Consider the following 20611-nt stretch of genomic DNA (forward strand, 5'->3'; position numbering starts at 1 on the left):
CAAATTGCCTCCGCCTTGATCAAAACATAAGCCACATCATACATTAACTAGCTTGACTAGAGAAGGGGCAATAACTACTTTTAGAAAAATCTGGAAACCCTTTATGAACTTTTTGCTGAAAATGGATAAAAATGCATTGGTGATCTCTGGAATGGTTGTAAGTCGAGGACACTCTGTAACACACACACAGTATTGTTGGAAATTACAAAAAAGCTCCATGTTAAATCAAAACCCCCATCAGACCTCACATATACACTCTGGAATCCAAGTTAAAATGTTGATTATTTATCAGCCGGGTTCCATAACCCTGTGTGTTGTCCTCAGGAACCCTTTCCTAACTAGAAGTCAACCAGCCAATGACTCAGACTAGGTCTTCCACAGGAAATACAATTTGTCTCCGGTGCTGCTAAATTTAATTTATAGTTCAGTCCCAGACAGCAATAATACCCAGTAGGCACCCTACGGTCATGGCACAAATGAGTTATTGGATTGGGGCCAGCATTGTTTCAAACTTTTCCATTCATGCTGTCCCTTCCTTCTTTCTTTGTCTGCTAAACCAGGGGTCTCCAACCTTGGCAACTTTAAGACTTGTGGACTTCAACTCCCAGGGTTCCTCAGCCAGCAGAGCTGGCTGTCCACAAGTCTTAAAGTTGCCAAGGTTGGAAACCCCACATACACACACACACACAAACACACACATGTCCACCATGCAATTTCCTCCAATGTAATCAATGTATTGCAGTCCCAGTTGCTCAGATGCAGTGAACAATGTATGTCTGTTTTCAAGGTCGTCTCTAGATGACTTCTCTTTAGAAGGCCAGATTCTGAAGAGGAAACTCAAATATATTGGCCACCTAATGAGAAGGAAGGACTCCCTGGAGAAGAGCCGAATGCTGGGAATGATGGAGGGCAAAAGAAGAAGGGGATGGCAGAGGACGAGGTGGCTGGATGGAGTCACCAAAGCAGTAAACGTGAGCTTAAATGGAGAGGATGGTAGAGGACAGGAAGGCCTGGAGGAATGTTGTCCATGGGGTTGCAGTGGGTCGGACACGACTTCGCAACTAACAACAGCAACAGCAACTCTAGATGAGCGTGGCATCCGGGCCTGCGCCTCTCCCCATGCCGGGTGGACTTCAGCTCCCAGAATCCTTAGCAATGCCCATGCTGCCTGGGGAATCCTGGGAGTTGGAAGTCCACACCTCCTTAAACTACTAAATCTGCACTACTATTAATCTTCTCATAGTTCCCATCACCAATCTCTTTTCACTTATGACTGTATGACTGTAACTTTGTTGCTGGCAATCCTTATGATTTATATTGATATATTGACCATCATTTGTGTTGTAAATGTTGTACCTTGATGAACGTATCTTTTCTTTTATGTACACTGAGAGCATAGGCACCAAGACAAATTCCTTGTGTGTCCAATCACACTTGGCCAATAAAAAATTCTATTCTATTCTATTCTCCTTAAAGTTGCCCTGAAGGGTTGACCAACGCTCATCTAGAGGCCCGTCTGATGACGGGTTCTGCAGCTCGCGCAAGTCCAACCCTCCAACGCTTTGCACGGCAAAACCCAGCTAAGCAAGCAGGTTCAGTGAAACGTGTGGATGCGGATCCAGGTCGAGGGAAATCGGGATCTGCTTGCAAGAGCCTCTTCATTCCTCGGTGGGAAGCATTGAAAAAGTTGGCTTCGGCTGTTGGAGGCGAGGCGAGGCGAGGCTCCCCCCCCCCCACGGGGTAGCTGTCCATTCTGAATTGAAGCAGGAAAACAAGCAGCCTTTATGTGGCCAACTTCGCCCTTTGCCCAACTTGGCAAACTCGATCCTTTCAATCAGAATAGAGCTGGAAGGGACCTTGGAGGTCTTCTAGTCCACCCCCCTCAAGCAGTAAACCCTTCCCCATTTCAGACAGGTGGCTGTCCAGTCTCTTCTGAAAAGCTTCCACTGATGGAGCACCCACAATTTCTAGAGGCAAGTGGTTCCACTGGTTAAATTGTTCTCACTGTCAGGAAATTGCTCCTTAATTCCAGGTTGCTTCTCTCCTTGATGAGTTTCCATCCATTGCTTCTTGTCTTCCCTTCAGGGGCTTTGGAAAATAAATGGACCCCCCCCCCTCTTTCTTGTCGCAGGCCCCTCAAATCCTGGCGCACATCCCCTCCTCCTTCTCTTCTCTTTCCCCCGCCAGCTCCTCTCCACCCTTCTTCCCTTCCCCTCCCCTTTTCCCTCCTCCCCCTTGGCCCCCTCCCCTTTCCCTCCCTCCCCCTCCCCAGTGCCCAGATCCCCGCTCTCCCCACCCCGGAAGCCAGAGGGGCTGGGATTGGCTTCCTTTTCAACTGGGTTCAACTCCCTCCGGCTCTCGCCCTCCAGGGCGCAGGGAAGTTCCCGGCGGGGCTGCTGGACGAGTTGGGACCTGCACGCCCGGAGGGTACGCAGAAACTGGTGGGGAGACCCGCCCTTGTCTGCCGGCCCTGGAAAGGAAGGGCGGCGGGAAGAGGAGGAGGAGGAGGAGGAGGAAGGAAGGAGGACGATCGGGTAAAGCGAGCCGACTCCGGCCAGGCTCCAGTCCAGGCGTCCAAGGCTGGCCGGCGCAACTTGGACGGACTTTGATTGCGGGGCAGGGTAAGTCGGCTGATCTGGGGAGCGGCCGCAGGGAAAGAAGGAATGGTTTAGCAGCCGAAGGGAAGGAAGCAGCCGAGCTTGTCTTGTCCACCCCCCCCCTCTCTCCCTCCTTCTGGATCTAGAAAGCAGCTGGAAGGGGCTTTTCCTGACCCTCCCTCCCTCCCTCCCTCCCCGTCGCCGCGCCTACTTGCCCAACACAAAGCCCTGGAACGGGCTTCGCGATGCGTGTTAATTCCAGCCACGCGTCTTTCTCTGCATCACTCAGCCCGGCCGCGGCTCGGTTTCGCTTCGTTCTCCGCCGTTGGCTTCGAACTCGCTTTTCCGGCCACGGCCACGTAGGTCTTGAGATAAGTTAGTAGTCAGGCGAGGAAAGGGCTCCGCTTTCCCGCTTCTCACCCACCCACCTACCCCTGGGGTGGGGTGGGGTGGTTTCACCTTACCAGCGCCACCCAGCCCCTCCCTGGGAAGAACGAGAGGGTCGGGAAGGGTCCTTGAAACGGGCAGGGATCAACGAATGACCTTCTGTTGTCTCGTGGGGGGGGGGCGCTAAAAGAAGTATCTTTTCTTTTATGTACACGGAGAGCATATGCACCAAGACAAATTCCTTGTGTGTCCAATCACACTTGGCCAATAAAAAATTCTATTCTATTCTATTCTATTCTATTCTATTCTATTCTATTCTATTCGTGGGGGGGGGCGCTAAAAGGGGGAAGGGGCGGTGGTGGCGGTGGTCAGAATCCGAATTGCGATCCGGGTTGCGCTGCAGAGGGTGGCAGAAAAGTTTAACAAACTTATCATTTGCATCTCAGAGTCTGCGAATGTGACCTGAGCTGGACTGGAATTCCTGTCTCTCTGTGTGTGTTTTCAAAACTGGCTTTGGGAATTCCCAGGAAAATTTCTCTTCTCTTCTCTTCTCTTCTCTTCTCTTCTCTTCTCTTCTCTTCTCTTCTCTTCTCTTCTCTTCTCTTCTCTCCCTCCTCCCCTCCTCTCCTTTCCCCTCCCTCCCCTCCCCTCCTTTTTCTTCTCCTTTCCCCTCCCCTCCCCTCCCCTCCTCTCCTACTTCCCTTCCCTTCCCATCCCTGTTCTGCCCTGTTCTGATTATTTTCTGTTCTCTTTAGTTCTATTCTATTCCCCTCTCCTTCTCCTCTTACTTACCTATTAGAAAGCTGGACCTCTGGAGTCTAATATTAATTTAGAAAACTGAAATTGTGGCCAACTGGGCTTGGAAGCAGACAAATGACCACATCCGATGGATGTGGTGAAATCGGCAAAGCAAAGCAAGATTGTGGTCTTCCGACCATCAGGTCGGGTCTCCTCGTAAGCATGGGAAAGCGCTTTCATGGGCTCCGTTGGAGAATTAACCCAATCTAACTACTCGGTGCCATCTGGGCGAAAGCACTTCCCAGCCTCTGGTGGGAATGCCGGTTTCAAAGGGTGTCCATCTCTTTGGTGTGTGTCATTCAAACTACCCTTCCTCACTTCCTGAAATCTCCCTTTGGGTAGGACAGCACAGCTGGCCATCTGTTTCCTTTGGTGCAATGACTTCATCATGCAAGATTGGTTAGATGACTGTTTTCACCATCTTCTCTCCAGAGGCCAAGACGATGTCATTAGGTCCAGGGGAAAGAATGATCAAAGCTGAAGCGACAGCAATCTTTTCTCTGGTGAAATAGGGTTGATTGGTTTCCAAAGCCCTACGGATTAGTTAGTGTAATTAAACAGAAAATCAGAGTTGGAAGGGACCTTGGAGGTCTTCTAGTCCAGGGGTCTCCAACCTTAGCAACTTTAAGACTTGTGGACTCCAACTCCCAGAATTCCTGTGGAATTCTGGGAGTTGAAGTCCACAAGTCTTAAAGTTGACAAGGTTGGAGACCCCTGTTCTAGTCCAAGCCCCTGATTGGGCAGGAAACCCCACACCATATCAGACAAATGGCTTTCCAATCTCTTCTTGAAAACCTCCAGTGGTGTGGACAAAATAGCAGAATAACAGAATCAGAAAGGACCTTGAAGGCAGGGGTGAAATCCAGAAGGTTCTGACAGGTTCTGCAGAACCGGTAGCGGAAATTTTGAGTAGTTCAGAGAAACCAGCAAATCCCACCTCTGGCTGGTCCCAGAATGGGGAAGAAATGGAGATTTTGCAGTATCCTTCCCCCAGGAGTGGGGAGGGAATGGGGATTTTGCAGTATCCTTCCCCCAGGAGTGGGGAGGGAATGGGGATTTTGCAGTATCCTTCCCCCAGGAGTGGGGAGGGAATGGGGATTTTGCAGTATCCTTCCCCCAGGAGCGGGCTGGGAATGGGGATTTTGCAGTATCCTTCCCCCAGGAGTGGGGAGGGAATGGAGATTTTGCAGTATCCTTCCCCCAGGAGTGGGGAGGGAATGGGGATTTTGCAGTATCCTTCCCCCAGGAGTGGGGAGGGAATGGGGATTTTGCAGTATCCTTCCCCAGGAGTGGGGAGGGAATGGAGATTTTGCAGTATCCTTCCCCCAGGAGTGGGGAGGGAATGGGGATTTTGCAGTATCCTCCCCCCAGGAGTGGGGAGGGAATGGAGATTTTGCAGTATCCTTCCCTTGCCACGCCCACCAAGCCACACCACGCCCACCAAGCCACGCCCACAGAACCGGTAGTTAAAAAAAATGAATTTCACCTCTGCTTGAAGGTCTTCTAGTCCAACCTCCTTCTCAGACAGGATACCCTATACCTGTGACGGCTAACCTTTTCAGCACCGAGTGCCAAAACTGGAGTGTGCGCATGCGGTGCCAGAGCACCGGAACACGGAAGAGAGCAGTTGGCTGCTGCGTATGTGCATGATGGAACCCGGAAGATCAGCTGGTGATGGCGCGCATGCCCACAGAGAGGGCTCTGTGTACCACTTCTGGCACACGTGCCACAGGTTTGCCATCACGGCCCTAGACCATTTTAGACAAGTGGTTGTCCAATCTCTTCTTAAAGAGTTCTGGTGTTGGAGCATTCACAACTTCTGGAGGCAAGTCTTTCCATTGGTTAATAGTTCTCACTCTTGGAAAGTTTCTCCTTAGTTCTAAGTTGCTTCTCTCCTTGATTAGTTTCCACCCATTGCTTCTTGTCCTGCCTTCAGGTGCTTTGGAGAATAGCTTGACTCCCTCTTCTTTGGGGCAGCCCCTGAGATATTGGAAGACTGCTATCATGTCTCCCCCGGTCCTTCTTTTCATCAGACTAGATATACCCAGTTCCTGCAATGGTTTAGTCTCAGTCCCTTAACCATTTTATACCTTTGAATTCAATGGGGCCTCTGCTGGCTCAGACTGCTAAGACAGTCTGTTATTAATCTTCTCATCGTTCCCATAACCAATCTCTTTCCACTTATGACTGTATGACTATAACTTTTTGCTGGCAATCCTTATGATTTATATTGATATATTGACCATCAGTTGTGTTTTAAATGTTGTACCTTGATGAACGTGTCTTTTCTTTTATGTACACTGAGAGCCTATGCACCAAGACAAATTCCTTGTGTGTCCAATCACACTTGGCCAATAAAATTCTATTCTATTCTATTCTATTCTATTCTATTTCTATTTCTATTTCTATTCTATTCTATTAACAGCAGCTGCTTGCAATTACTGCAGGTTCAAGTCCCACCAGGCCCAAGGTTGACTCAGCCTTCCATCCTTTTATAAGGTAGGTAAAATGAGGACCCAGATTGTTGGGGGGCAATAAATTGACTTTGTATATAATATACAAATGGATGAAGACTATTGCTTAACATAGTGTAAGCTGCCCTGAGTCTTCGGAGAAGGGCGGGATATAAATGCAATAAAAAAATGAATTTCACCTCTGCTTGAAGGTCTTCTAGTCCAACCTCCTTCTCAGACAGGATACCCTATACCTGTGACGGCTAACCTTTTCAGCACCGAGTGCCAAAACTGGAGTGTCGCATGCGGTGCCAGAGCACCGGAACACGGAAGAGAGCAGTTGGCTGCTGCGTATGTGCATGATGGAACCCGGAAGATCAGCTGGTGATGGCGCATGCCCACAGAGAGGGCTCTGTGTACCACTTCTGGCACACGTGCCACAGGTTTGCCATCACGGCCCTAGACCATTTTAGACAAGTGGTTGTCCAATCTCTTCTTAAAGAGTTCTGGTGTTGGAGCATTCACAACTTCTGGAGGCAAGTCTTTCCATTGGTTAATAGTTCTCACTCTTGGAAAGTTTCTCCTTAGTTCTAAGTTGCTTCTCTCCTTGATTAGTTTCCACCCATTGCTTCTTGTCCTGCCTTCAGGTGCTTTGGAGAATAGCTTGACTCCCTCTTCTTTGGGGCAGCCCCTGAGATATTGGAAGACTGCTATCATGTCTCCCCCGGTCCTTCTTTTCATCAGACTAGATATACCCAGTTCCTGCAATGGTTTAGTCTCAGTCCCTTAACCATTTTATACCTTTGAATTCAATGGGGCCTCTGCTGGCTCAGACTGCTAAGACAGTCTGTTATTAATCTTCTCATCGTTCCCATAACCAATCTCTTTCCACTTATGACTGTATGACTATAACTTTTTGCTGGCAATCCTTATGATTTATATTGATATATTGACCATCAGTTGTGTTTTAAATGTTGTACCTTGATGAACGTGTCTTTTCTTTTATGTACACTGAGAGCCTATGCACCAAGACAAATTCCTTGTGTGTCCAATCACACTTGGCCAATAAAATTCTATTCTATTCTATTCTATTCTATTCTATTCTATTTCTATTTCTATTTCTATTCTATTCTATTAACAGCAGCTGCTTGCAATTACTGCAGGTTCAAGTCCCACCAGGCCCAAGGTTGACTCAGCCTTCCATCCTTTTATAAGGTAGGTAAAATGAGGACCCAGATTGTTGGGGGGCAATAAATTGACTTTGTATATAATATACAAATGGATGAAGACTATTGCTTAACATAGTGTAAGCTGCCCTGAGTCTTCGGAGAAGGGCGGGATATAAATGCAATAAAAAAAAATGGGAGTACATAGACCAACATAACCTTCTCCAGATCTTTTGGATTTGTAGCTTCCAACATTTTCAGTTGGTGGCCAGTGATCCTGAAGAGTGTCATTCCAACTCACTTCCATTGAGAAAGACTGGTGCACAATTCGCCCCCCCCCGCCCCTTTTTTTTTTAAAACTGAAATCATCCCCCTGATATTTTTTTTTGAAGCCAAGGACGCTGAGGGCGGATTGTAAATTTCTTTGTAAATTTCACTTCTGCAAAGAAGGGGCCTGACTAATAGTCCTGGGACCAGACCGTTCTTTTCTGATAGCTCTTTGCATGTTTTGAGGGCTGCGCAAGACAGCTGGGCTTGCCAAGGCTAGTCCAGAGATAGATTGTTTGCACAATCACACAGGAAAGGTGACTCGAGGGACGGCAGCAAGCATCCAGTGTCCCAATTTAGATACAGCATTATGTTATGTGTTGAAATGGGGCGTTAGACTTTTAAGACAACTGTCCAAGCACAATTCCAGAGCGGGGAAAGAATATTATGTCATTCTAAGCTTGCATGTAGTTTTTTTCCCCAACCCCTGGCTGTCTTCATAGGAGAATTTGGCATTGTGCGTTAATCTTGCACACTTAAATTTTCTGCCGTGTAATGCAGCTGGCACGCTTTGCTGGCAGGGGGAAAAAAATAGCCTTGACAATTACAGGGTTCTGTTGGTAGGGACAGGGAAAGCAGGAGAATTCTGGTAGAAGGAGGCTAAAAATATAAACCCAGAAGACCCTATAAATAGAGCGTTCCCGATGATGTCAAATAAATAGGCTTGTCACAATCATAATTAGAGAGCCAAGAATGGGTGGGGAAAAGACAGCAGAAGAAAGAAGCTGATATAACTCACTGGATTTTGCAGAACATTCAGTGGGTCTTCTTCAGCGGTGAAATCCAGCAGGTTCTGGAGAACCGGTAGCAGAAATTTTGAGCAGTTCGGAGAATCGGCAAATACCACCTCTGGCTGGCCCCAGAGTGGGGTGGGAATGGGGATCTTACAATATCCTTCCCCCAGGAGTGGGGAGGGAATGGGGATTTTGCAGTATTCTTCCCCAGGAGTGGGAAGGGGATGGAGATTTTGCAGTATTCTTCCCCAGGAGTGGGGAGGGAATGGAGATTTTGCAGTATTTTTCCCCAGGAGTGGGGAGGGAATGGAGATTTTGCAGTATTCTTCCCCAGGAGTGGGGAGGGGATGGAGATTTTGCAATATCCTTTCCCCAGGAGCGGGGAGGGAATGGAGATTTTGCAGTATTCTTCCCCAGGAGTGGGGAGGGGATGGAGAGTTTGCAATATCCTTTCCCCAGGAGTGGGGAGGGGATGGAGATTTTGCAGTATTCTTCCCCAGGAGTGGGGAGGGAATGGAGATTTTGCAGTATTTTTCCCCAGGAGTGGGGAGGGAATGGAGATTTTGCAGTATTCTTCCCCAGGAGCGGGGAGGGAATGGAGATTTTGCAGTACTCTTCCCCAGGAGCGGGGAGGGAATGGGGATTTTGCAGTATTCTTCCCCTGGAGTGGAGAGGGAATGGGGATTTTAGAGTATCCTTCCCCCAGGAGTAGGGAGGGAATGGAGATTTTGCAGTATTCTTCCCCAGGAGTGGGGAGGGAATGGAGATTTTGCAGTATTCTTCCCCAGGAGTGGGGAGGGAATGGAGATTTTGCAGTATCCTTCCCCCACGAGTAGGGAGGGAATGGAGATTTTGCAGTATCTTTCCCCCAGGAGTGGGGAGGGAATGGGGATTTTGCAGTATCCTTCCCCTGCCATGCCTACCAAGCCACGCCCACAGAACCGGTAGTAAAAAAATTTGACTTTCACCACTGGTCTTCTTGGGGAGAAGTGAATTTCAGTTAGAAGATTGAAACACACCTTAGTGTTGTGCCAGGTAGTACCGATCTTTTCGGAGTATAAGACACACTTCCTCCCCCTCCCCCGAAAAAAGTGGGTGGAAATGTCTGTGCGTCTTATACAGCGAATGTTGCCAAAGCGTCCCCCACCCCACCCCGGTCGCCCCCCCCACCCTTCGACCTCTGCCTCCCAGCAATTTGCCTCCTTGTAGCAAACAGCAAACAGCCTGCTCAGCTTCAGCACAGCATTTTTTTTTAATTTGCATTTATATTACAGGACCGCCTACTGCCACCGATTGCCTCCCACCGACCCGTGCGCTCTCACAGAGAGGGACTCCTTAGGGTGCCGTCCGCCAGGCAGTGCCGACTGGCGACACCCAGAAGAAGGGCTTTCTCTGTGGGGGCTCCCACCCTCTGGAACGAGCTTCCCCCAGAGCTGCGCCAACTTCCCGACCTCCGAACCTTCAGCCGCGAGCTTAAGACACATCTATTTATTTGCGCAGGGCTAGCCTAAGGTTTTTAGTTTTAAATTTAGTTTTAATGGGGTTTTATACTATTTTAGTGATAGTTTAATTTCGGCCTAAATAATAAGTTTTTTAATTGTTGTTTTTATTTGTATTATTCTTATGTTTTTATTTGGCTGTACACCGCCCTGAGTCCTTCGGGAGATAGGGTGGTATAAAAATTCGAATAAATAAATAAATAATAAATAAATAAAATATCCCGCCCTTCTCTGAAGACTCAGGGCGGCTTACACTATGTCAAGCAATAGTCTTCATCCATTTGTATATTATAGACAAAGTCAACTTAATTGCCCCCAACAATCTAGGTCCTCATTTTACCTACCTTATAAAGGATGGAAGGCTGAGTCAACCTTGGGCCTGGTGGGGCTTGAACCTGCAGTAATTGCAAGCAGCTGTGTTAATAACAGACAGACTTAGTCTGTTGAGCCACCAGAGGCCCTTGATTTAGAACGAGTCCCTTCTCCTACACTGAAGGCATAGAAGCCAAGAAGGCTAGGCACAGAAAGGAGGCTAACCTAAATGTTGATGGTATGCATCATTTGGCCTAACTGGGAAGTCAAGGCAAGAGCATCCCACGCCACATGGTAAGAATTTCATTGAAGGCATCTTACCAAAATTCCTGCTATAAAAAAAGGAGAGCTCCTGGTTCCTATGTGGACGTTCTACAGAAGGATTGTTGAAGTGGTTTGTTGTTCTCTTTCCGTCCTTGCTTAGCTTTCCTTGCTAGCCTACAGCCCTAGAATTTCTTGATATCAACCCATCAATGTGCTTGGATCATCCACAACTCGTAGAGTTGTCTACGTAACTTGAATAAACCTGGTGTTTTGCACATGTCTTACCCTGTTCGGTTTTCCTTCAGGAAGAGGATCACTGCTTTCTCCTGACCATGTGCCCCAACGCTTCTCGCTCCCAGGACTCTTCCTTTGTATGGAAGCTGTGGGTCCAGTTGCTGCTTCTGGGTTTTCTCCTGCCCACCTGGCTAGGTAAGTATGAGGAGCGTCAGCGACTTGCCTTCCTAACTTCTGGTTTCCGGGTTGCAAGTTTGATTAGATTAAGGATGATTTATATCTTCTTCTGATGCACTGATGTTGTTATCTAGTTGGCATGAAACATCTGCAAGAAAACCACCATGCTTAGAGAGCACCAAGGACATCACAGTCTTCCTCCTCCTCCTCCTCCTCCTCCTCCTCCTCCTCCTCCTCCTCCTCTGCAAACCCCCCTCTCTTCTAGCACTGATGATGTTACCTGGCTGGGTCACGAAATATCTGCAAGAAATATCCACCAAATTCAGAGAGCACCAAGGACCCATCATTTCAACCCTGAGCTACAAAGATTCCCTTTTATTGGCATCTTATAACAATTCCAGAAACATATATGTCATCCTTAACCTTAACCACGTTAACGTGTAATGATGTGTGGGAATGTTCTGGAAAGAGAAGAAGGAGGGACCTTATAACCTGTGGCAAGCGGCAAGTGCAGCAAAAATCAGGTGCAACTCAATAATAATAATAATAATAATAATAATAATAATAATAATAATAATAATAATAATAATAATAATAATAATATTAACTTAACTTAACTTAACTTAACAACTTCCTTGCTTAGCAACGGAAACTCTGGCCCCAATTGCAGTCATAAGTTGAGGACTACCTGTCATATTGAACCCATTTCTTCTGCATTCCCAGCGTCAAAAGTTTTTCTAATCTTCTTGGAGACTTCACCTATCCCAATGGCAGTCCCATATCAAACATCCGACTGGTTCTTTGCTCTCAGCAAAGCACGGTGAAATCCAAATTTTTTTACTACCGGTTCTGTGGGTGTGGCTTGGTGGGCGTGGCAGGGGAAGGATATTGCAAAATCCCCATTCCCACCTCACTCTGGGGCCAGCCAGAGTTGGTATTTGCCGGTTCTCCAAACTACTCAAAATTTCCACTACCGGTTCTCCAGAACCTGTCAGAACCGGCTAGATTTCACCCCTGATGTATGTGCATGAATGAAAGATAGTGTCTTGTAGTTCTCTGGATCAGGGATCTCCAACCTTGGCAACTTTAAGCCTGGAGGACTTTTAATTCCCAGAATTCCCCAGCCAGCAAAGCTGGGAGTTGAGAATTCTGCGAGTTGAAGTCAAGGGTGAAATGCTCCTGGTTCGGACCGGATCGCGCGATCCGGTAGTGATCTTGGCGGCTGGTTCGGTGATCCGGTAGCAATGGCGGAACGAAGCTCTGCCCACCCACCCAGGTGCCATTACTTCCTGGTTTTAACCTGGTATTTTTTTTACCTTCTGCGCCTGCGCAGAAAGTCTGTGTGCGCATGTGACGCACACGGCATGTGCACGTCTGAACTGGTAAGGAAGGTAAGTAGATTTCACCCCTGGTTGAAGTCCGCCAGGCTTAAAGTTGTCAAGGTTGGAGACCCCTGCCCTGGACTGCTGACACTTGGGGTCAGCTCCGTCTCCCTCCCCCAAAATGCATCCAGAGCTACTAAGTGGCATAAAGCCGATGTGATGAAGCTAGACTGACATCTAGAGGTGAACATCTGAACCTCTGGGTTGTTGTGTGATTTTTTTTTAAAAAAATCATCTTTCTTTTTTATTTGGCTGCTGGATGTTGTTCAGACATGGGCATCATACCTCTAGAGCAGGGGTCTCCAACCTTAGTCCCTTGAAGACTTGTGGACTTCAACTCCCAGAGTTCCTCAGCCAGCTTTGCTGGCTGAGGGACTCTGGGAGTTGAAGTCCACAAGTCTTCAAGGGACCAAGGTTGGAGACCCCTGCTCCAGACCTCAGCTTTGCAGGCTGAGGGACTCTGGGAGTTGAAGTCCACAAGTCTTCAAGGGACCAAGGTTGGAGACCCCTGCTCTAGACCTCAGCTTTGCTGTCTGAGGGACTCTGGGAGTTGAAGTCCACAAGTCTTAAAGGGACCAAGGTTGGAGACCCCTGCTCTAGACCTCAGCTTTGCTGGCTGAGGGACTCTGGGAGTTGAAGTCTACAAGTCTTAAAGGGACCAAGGTTGGAGACCCCTGCTCCAGACCTCAGCTTTGCAGGCTGAGGGACTCTGGGAGTTGAAGTCCACAAGTCTTCAAGGGACCAAGGTTGGAGACCCCTGCTCCAGACCTCAGCTTTGCAGGCTGAGGGACTCTGGGAGTTGAAGTCCACAAGTCTTCAAGGGACCAAGGTTGGAGACCCCTGCTCCAGACCTCAGCTTTGCAGCCTGAGGGACTCTGGGAGTTGAAGTCCACAAGTCTTAAAGGGACCAAGGTTGGAGACCCCTGCTCCAGACCTCAGCTTTGCTGGCATGGCCAACCTTTTTTTTTTTTACTTTTAAAAGTATTTCTTCTACAACCTCTGACTGAAGAGGTTGTAGAAAAAAATGAGGTTGTAGAAAAAAATGCTTTTAAAAGCCTCTGATGATCCCAGCTGAGCCGCGCGATCATCAGAGGCTTTTTTTTTTACTTTTAAAAGTATTTTTTCGGCTGAAGAAAAAATGCTTTTGAAAGCAAACAAAAAGAACTCTGATGATTGCGTGGCTCAGCTGGGCATGTGGGGGGGGGAAGCAGGGATTTTTGCTACTGGTTCTCCGAACCACCCACCGCCATCGCTACCGGTTCAGACAATCCAGTCCGAACCGGGAACATTTCACCCCTGCTTCAGGCTATCCCTCATTGGGGATTTTGGTGTCCAAAGTTGGATGAGAACAGAGTCAAGGAACCTGCAAATACCACCTCTGGCTGGCCCCAGAGTGGGGTGGGGATGGAGATTTTGCAATATCCTTCCCCTGGAGTGGGGTGGGAATGGAGATTTTGCAATATCCTTCCCCTGGAGTGGGGTGGGAATGGAGATTTTGCAGTATCCTTCCCCTGGAGTGGGGAGGGAAATGGAGATTTTGCAATATCCTTCCCTTGGAGTGGGGAGGGAATGGAGATTTTGCAATATCCTTCCCCTGGAGTGGGGAGGAAATGGAGATTTTGCAGTATCCTTCCCCTGGAGTGGGGAGGAAATGGAGATTTTGCAGTATCCTTCCCCTGGAGTGGGGAGGGAAATGGAGATTTTGCAGTATCCTTTCCCTGCCATGCCCACCAAGCCATGCCCACAGTACTGGTAGTAGAAAAAAAAATGGATTTCCCCACTGTCTTAAACGTTGTGTTGTGTTGTCCTCTTCCCCATCAGGAGCCATAGAGATCAAGGTCTCCGAAGACCCCGTGGTTGCCCTGGTTGGCCATGATGCCGTTCTCCACTGTTCCTTCTCGCCGGAGTCCAATTTCACTCTGAGCGAGCTTAGCCTCTTCTGGCAGGTGACCGACACCAACCAACTGGTGCACGGCTTCACGGAAGGCCAGGACCAGCCGGCTTACCAGGGCAGCACTTACGCCAACCGCACTGCCCTCTTCTATGACCAGCTGGCCCACGGCAACATGTCCCTGCTGCTACGCCAAGTGCAGATTTCCGACGAAGGGAGCTTCACCTGCTTCGTCAAAGTGCGGGATTTCAGCAGGGCGGCTGTTAGTCTGCAAATGGCAGGTGAGCTTCGGGGCAGGTGATGGGTAGGATGAGCCACACTGGAGCAGTGTTTAGAATGGCAGTATTGCAGGCTCACTCTGCCCACTGCCATAAGTTTGATCCTCACAGGCTCAAGGTTGACTCAGCCTTCCATCCTTCCAAGGTGGGTAAAATGAGGACCCAGATTGTTGGGGGCAAGAGGCTGACATTGTAAACAGCTTAGAGAGGGCTGGAAAACACCGTGAAGTGGTATATAAGTCTTAAGTGCTATTCCTTCCTTCCTTCTTTCCTTCCTTCCTTCCTTCCTTCCCTCCCTCCCTCCCTCCGTCTCTCCCTTCCTTCCTTCCTTCCTTCATTCTTTCCTTCCTTCCTCCATCCCTCCCTCCCTCCCTCCCTCCCTTCCTTCCTTCCTTCCTTCCTTCCTTCCTTCCTTCCTTCCTTCCTTCCTTCCCTCCCTCCCTCCCTCCGTCTCTCCCTTCCTTCCTTCCTTCATTCTTTCCTTCCTTCCTCCTTCCTCCTCCTCCTCCCTCCTTCCTCCCTCCTCCTTCCTTCCTCCCTCCCTCCCTCCCTTCCTTCCTTCCTTCCTTCCTTCCTTCCTTCCTTCCTTCCTTCCTTCCTTCCCAGTAGTTAGAATGCAGCATTGCAGGCTAACTCGCCCACGGTCTGGAGTTTGATCCTGACCAGCTCAAGGTGGACTCAGCCTTCCATCCTTCCGAGGTCATTAAAATGAGGACCCAAATTGTTGGGACAATAGGCTGACTCTATAAACTGCTTAGAGAGGGCTGTAAAGCGCTATACAGCGGTATATAAGTCTAAGTGCTGTTGGTTTCTTTCTCTTTTTTTTTGAAAAAGTTTTATTTGATATTGATATATTGACCATCATTTGTGTTGTAAACGTTGTACCTTGATGAAGGTATCTTTTCTTTTATATACACTGAAAGCATATGCACCAAGACAAATTCCTTGTATGTCCAATCACACTTGGCCAATAAAAAATTCTATTCTAAAAAATTCTATTCTATTCTATTCTATTTTCCCCCCCTTATAAATGTGTCTTAAATGTACAGTTTCTTATCTAACATACATATTTTCTTTTAACTTTCATACTAATACAATCTTCATCCTAAACAATTTAAATATATTCGGGGTCAATAATAATAATAATAATAATAATAATAATAATAATAATAATAATAATAATAATAATAATAATAATAATAATAATAATAATAATAATAATAATAATAATTTAATTTTTATACCGCCCTTCTCCCGAAGGACTGGTTGCTCTTCTACCATTTCATCTCCCTTGTTTTACAACAATCCTTTTTCTCCCTCACCCTCTCTTTCCTTTCCCTCCCACCTACTCTTCTACTTTCCTTTTTCCTCCTTTCCTTCTCCCTCTCTACTTCCCCTTCCTTTCCCCCAAACCTCCCTACTTCAACTATTGGTTTCTGAATTACAGGGAGCACATGAGTAAGCAATGGTTCGCTTAGTGACCGTTTGAAGTTACAACGGGACTGGAAAAAGGGACTTATAGCTGTGGGCTCACCCTTACGACCTGTTGCTGCATTCCCCAGGGTCACGTCCGATCAAAATTTGCGTGCGTGGCCACTGGTTCGTGTTAATGACGGTTGCTTTGTGTCCCCAGGTCATGCGATTTCCACCCCTGTGACCTTTTGACAAGCGACGACAATGGGGAAGGCAGAATCGCGTAACAACCAGGTTGCTAACTTAACGACTGCAGTGATTCGCTTAACAACGGGTGGCAAGAAAAGTCGTAAAATGGGGCAAAACTCACCTTGGAAGTCTTCTAGTCCAGGGGTCTCCAACCTTGGCAAATTTAAGACTTGTGTTGTGTCTTGCCCGCTCTCACAGCAGCCGGGGCCTTCTTATCTGCTCCCGAACACGGAGGAATGTATGCCTCCCAGCCCCAGTCCTGTCTCCATGCCCAGACAAGCTGCAGAGGAGGGGGCACCTCCCGGTCCCAGCCCTGGCTCCATGCCCAAGCAGGCTGCAGAGGAGGGAGCATCCCCCGGCCCCAGCCCTGGCTCCATGCCCAGGCAAACGGAGCAGCTAGACCCCTCCCCCTCCTCCACAGCATGTGAGCCTGAAGAAAGTTTATTTCCAACAGCTGCTGATTGGAGTGACCCTCGCATCAGAAGACTGGATAGGCGGAGGCAACAGAAGGAAGGGAGGGGCAGGCCTTAATGAGTGCTGAGTCATGGAGCCACACCCCATGGCCTATATAAAGGATCTGCTTTCTGGCAGTCTCTGAGTCAGGCAAAGTCGAACTTATCTTGCTGAAGTCACTTACTGGTCTCCTGCCTGCTCTGAGGACTTTGCTAGGACTTTGGGCAGAGCTGCAGAGGCAAGCCTGATTCGGATTTCCCTGACCCGGCCGTCAGCGGAGGAGTGGGACACGACAACTTGTGGACTTCAACTCTCAGAATACCCCAGCCAGCAAAGCTGGCTGGGGAATTCTGGGAGTTGAAGTCCACAAGTCTTAAAGTTGCCAAGGTTGGAGACCCCTGTTCTAGTCCAATCCCCTGGTCAGGCAGGAAACCCCATACCTGTGATGGCGAACCTACAGCACGCGTGCCAGAGGTGGCACACAGAGCCCTCTTTGTGGTCACGTGTGTCATCGCCAGCTGCTATTCTGGTTTCCGGCACGCATCTCTGTGGGTGTGCGTGCCGGCCAGCTGGTCTTCGCAGGTGCCGAAGTGCCAGAAATGGCCTGAAAAATGGGCCAAAAATGGCCAGAAAACAGGCATGCGTGCTCCGGCCAACTGGTCTTTGGGTCTCTGGTGCTCTGGTGTGCATGAAGACCAGCTGGATGGCGCACACGTGCTTGCTGGAAACCCAAAGACCAACTGGCCAGCGCACGTATGGATGTCCGGTCTCTTCTTAAAAACTTCCAGTTTTGGAGCATTTATAACTTCTGCAGGCAAGTTGTTCCACTGATTAATTGTTCTCACTGTCAGGAAATTTCTCCTTAGTTCTAAGTTGCTTCTCTCCTTGATTAGTTTCCACCCGTTGCTTCTTGTCTTGCCTTCAGGTGCTTTGGAGAATAGCTTTATCCCTCTTCTCTGTGGCAACCCCTGAGATATCGGAACACAGCTATCATGTCTCCCCTAGTCCTTCTTTTCATTAAACCTGACATACTCAATACCAGCAACCAGACATACCCAATTCCAGCAACAGAATAACAGAAACAGAGCTGGAAGGGACCTTGGAGGTCTTCTAGTCCAACCCCCTGCTTAGGCAGGAAACCCTCTAGCATTTCAGACAAATGGTTATCCAATCTCCTCTTCCAGTGTTGGAGCATTTACAACTTCTGGAGGCAAGTTGTTCCATTGATTAATTGTTCTCACTGTCAAGAAATTTCTCCTTAGTTCAGATTGCTTCTCTCCTTGATGAGTTTCCATCCGTTGCTTCTTGTTCTGCCCTCAGGTGCTTTGGAGAATAGCTTGACTCCCTCTTCTTTGGGGCAGCCCCTGAGATATTGGAACACTGCTATCATGTCTCCCCTAGTCCTTCTTTTTTTTATTTTTTTTTATTTTTGCATTTATATTCCACCCTTCTCCGAAGACTCAGGGTGGCTTACACTATGTTAGCAATTGTCTTCATCCTATTTGTATATTTATACACAAAGTCAACTTATTGCCCCCAACAATCTGGGTCCTCATTTTACCTACCTTATAAAGGATGGAAGGCTGAGTCAACCTTGGGCCTGGTGGGATTAGAATTGCAGGCAGCTGTGTTAATAACAGACTGTCTTACCAGTCTGAGCCACAGAGGCCCAGACTGGTAAGTTTTCTAGTTTTTATTATTATTATTTTTTATTTACATTTATATCCCACCCTTCTCCGAAGACTCAGGGCGGCTTACAGTGTGTAAGGCAATAGTCTCATTCTATTTGTATATTTACAAAGTCAACTTATTGCCCCCCCCCCCAACAATCTGGGTCCTCATTTTACCTACCTTATAAAGGATGGAAGGCTGAGTCAACCTCGGGCCGGGCTTGAACCTGCAGTAATTGCAAGCTGCTGTGTTCTAATAACAGGCTTCTTTACAGCCTGAGCTATCACTAGTTTAATAACATCTATTAAACTAGACGTTCCCAATTCCAGTCGCTCACTAAATGATCGTAAGTCAAAGACTACCTGTATTGACCTGGGTTTGTTTGGTGCCCGAATCATCTCTCATCCATTCTTCTCCTGTTTTAAGCTAACTACTCCAAGCCGAACGTCAATTTGGAACCCAGCAAGAACCTGAAGCCGGGTGACCTGGTCAAAGTGAGATGCCACAGCTTTTCCGGGTACCCTGAAGCTGTTGTGCTCTGGCAAGATGGCCACGGCAACAACATCACCGACAATATCACCACCTCCCAGGTGGCCAATGAGCAGGGCCTCTTCGATGTCCAGAGTATCCTGCAGGTGGTGCTTGAACCTAACAGCACCTACAGTTGCCTGATCAAGAACCCATTGCTTCGAGAGATGACCCACGCTTCCGTCACCATCACAGGTTCGTGCCTTCCAGGGACGGGGTGAAATCTGGGATAGTCAGTGAGTAGCAGTGGTGAGCTCCTGTTACTTGTCCCAGCTTCTGCCAACCTAGCAGTTTCGAAAGCAGGTAAAAAATGCAAGTAGAAAAAATAGGGACCACCTTTGATGGGAAGGTCACAGCATTCCGTGCGCCTTTGCCGTTGAGTCATGCCGGCCACATGACCACGGAGACGTCTTCGGACAGCGCTGGCTCTTCGGCTTTGAAACGGAGATGAGCACTGCCCCCTAGAGTCGGGAACGACTGGCCCATATATGTGCGAGGGGAACCTTTACCTTTACCTTTAGCAGTGGTAGGTTGATACCGGTTCTCCCCAGTTCATTTAGTGACCTGTTCAAAGTTACATCGGGCACTGAAAAAAAGTGACTTTATGACCCCTTTTCACACTTACAACCGTTACAGCATCCCCGTGGTCACACAGACCCTTGGCGTCTGACTCCTATTTATGAAAAGGGTCCCGTGGGCCCCTTTTGCGACCTTCTGACCAGCAACGTCAAGGGGGAAGGCAGATTCACTCAACAAACCGTGTGACTAACTTAACAACAGTCGTAACATATGGCAAAATTTGCTTCCCCACCATTTCACTTAGCAATCGAGGACTACTTGCAATTAAGGGGATTGTGCAGATGCATTTAATTCTCTTTGCCACGTTCTTATCATGCGCTGTTATATATAGTGATAACATTCTTATCATACATAATACATATGATATGCGGTGGCTCAGTGGCTAAGACGCTGAACTTGTCAATCAAAAGGTTGGCAGTTCAGCGGTTCGAATCCCTGGTGCCGCGTAACGGCGTGAGCTCCTGTTACTTTTCCCAGCTTCTGCCAACCTAGCAGTTCGAAAGCATGTAAAAAATGCAAGTAGAAAAATAGGGACCACCTTTGGTGGGAAGGTCACAGCGTTCTGTGCGACTTTGGCGTTGAGTCATGCCGGCCACATGACCACGGGGACGTCTTCGGACAGTGCTGGATCTTTGGCTTTGAAACAGAGATGAGCACCGCCCCCTAGAGTCGGGAATGACTGGCCCATACGTGTGCGAGGGGAACCTTTACCTTTACTGTAAGCAAATAAACCACTCCACGGTTATTTCCCAAACCTGCCAAGACAAGAGCAAAGTGTAGGGTTGCAGCCTTCCAAAAGATTAGCTTTCGGGAAAGTCTGAACTTTTCCCTCTGAGCAGTCTGACGCCCGCTTGCCTTGCCAACCTACATTTGCCGGCTTTCCAGATGTCTTCGAGCCATTTCAATTTTTATAGACTTCCCCCAAGTTCTCGCTAACCTCCTTCACTTGGCGGTAACATTAATTAGGGTTTAATTGTCCTTGGCACAGCAATCGCTGCTTTGTGAGAGAAGGTCCCTTCGGGAGCATAAACGTTTCGATTAAACACACAATGCCACTCGATGGAGCCCAGTAGGATGGGACACCAGCTGGAACCGTCTTGGGGGGCCAGCAAAGGAAATGCAAATCAAACCAATGTTCAACTCGTAACCCAGGGGTCCCCAACTCCTGGGCTGTGACCCAATACTGGCCTGTGGCCCATTGGGAACCGTTGGAGCCTGC

The 20611-nt window shown here is 48.2% G+C and overlaps 1 protein-coding gene across 3 annotated transcripts in view; it reads left to right on the forward strand.

Moving 5' to 3' along the window:
* Positions 1-2272: 2272 nt before the first annotated feature.
* Positions 2273-20611, forward strand: part of CD276 (CD276 molecule) — a 30290-nt gene continuing 11951 nt past the window's right edge. The window contains exons 1-4 of one of the 3 annotated variants that reach the window (XM_058155833.1): positions 2273-2427; positions 10843-10966; positions 14152-14502; positions 18712-19008. In XM_058155833.1, the coding sequence (XP_058011816.1) occupies positions 10870-10966; positions 14152-14502; positions 18712-19008 (745 nt within the window). In that variant the 5' untranslated portion in view covers positions 2273-2427; positions 10843-10869. Of the gene's footprint in view, positions 2428-2482; positions 2622-10842; positions 10967-11213; positions 11473-14151; positions 14503-18711; positions 19009-20611 lie in introns of those variants that run through there. The other 2 variants (XM_058155832.1, XM_058155831.1) reach the window with 2 other exon arrangements.

This window comes from Ahaetulla prasina, chromosome 13 (genome assembly GCF_028640845.1).
Source record: "Ahaetulla prasina isolate Xishuangbanna chromosome 13, ASM2864084v1, whole genome shotgun sequence".
Lineage (NCBI taxonomy): Eukaryota > Metazoa > Chordata > Lepidosauria > Squamata > Colubridae > Ahaetulla > Ahaetulla prasina.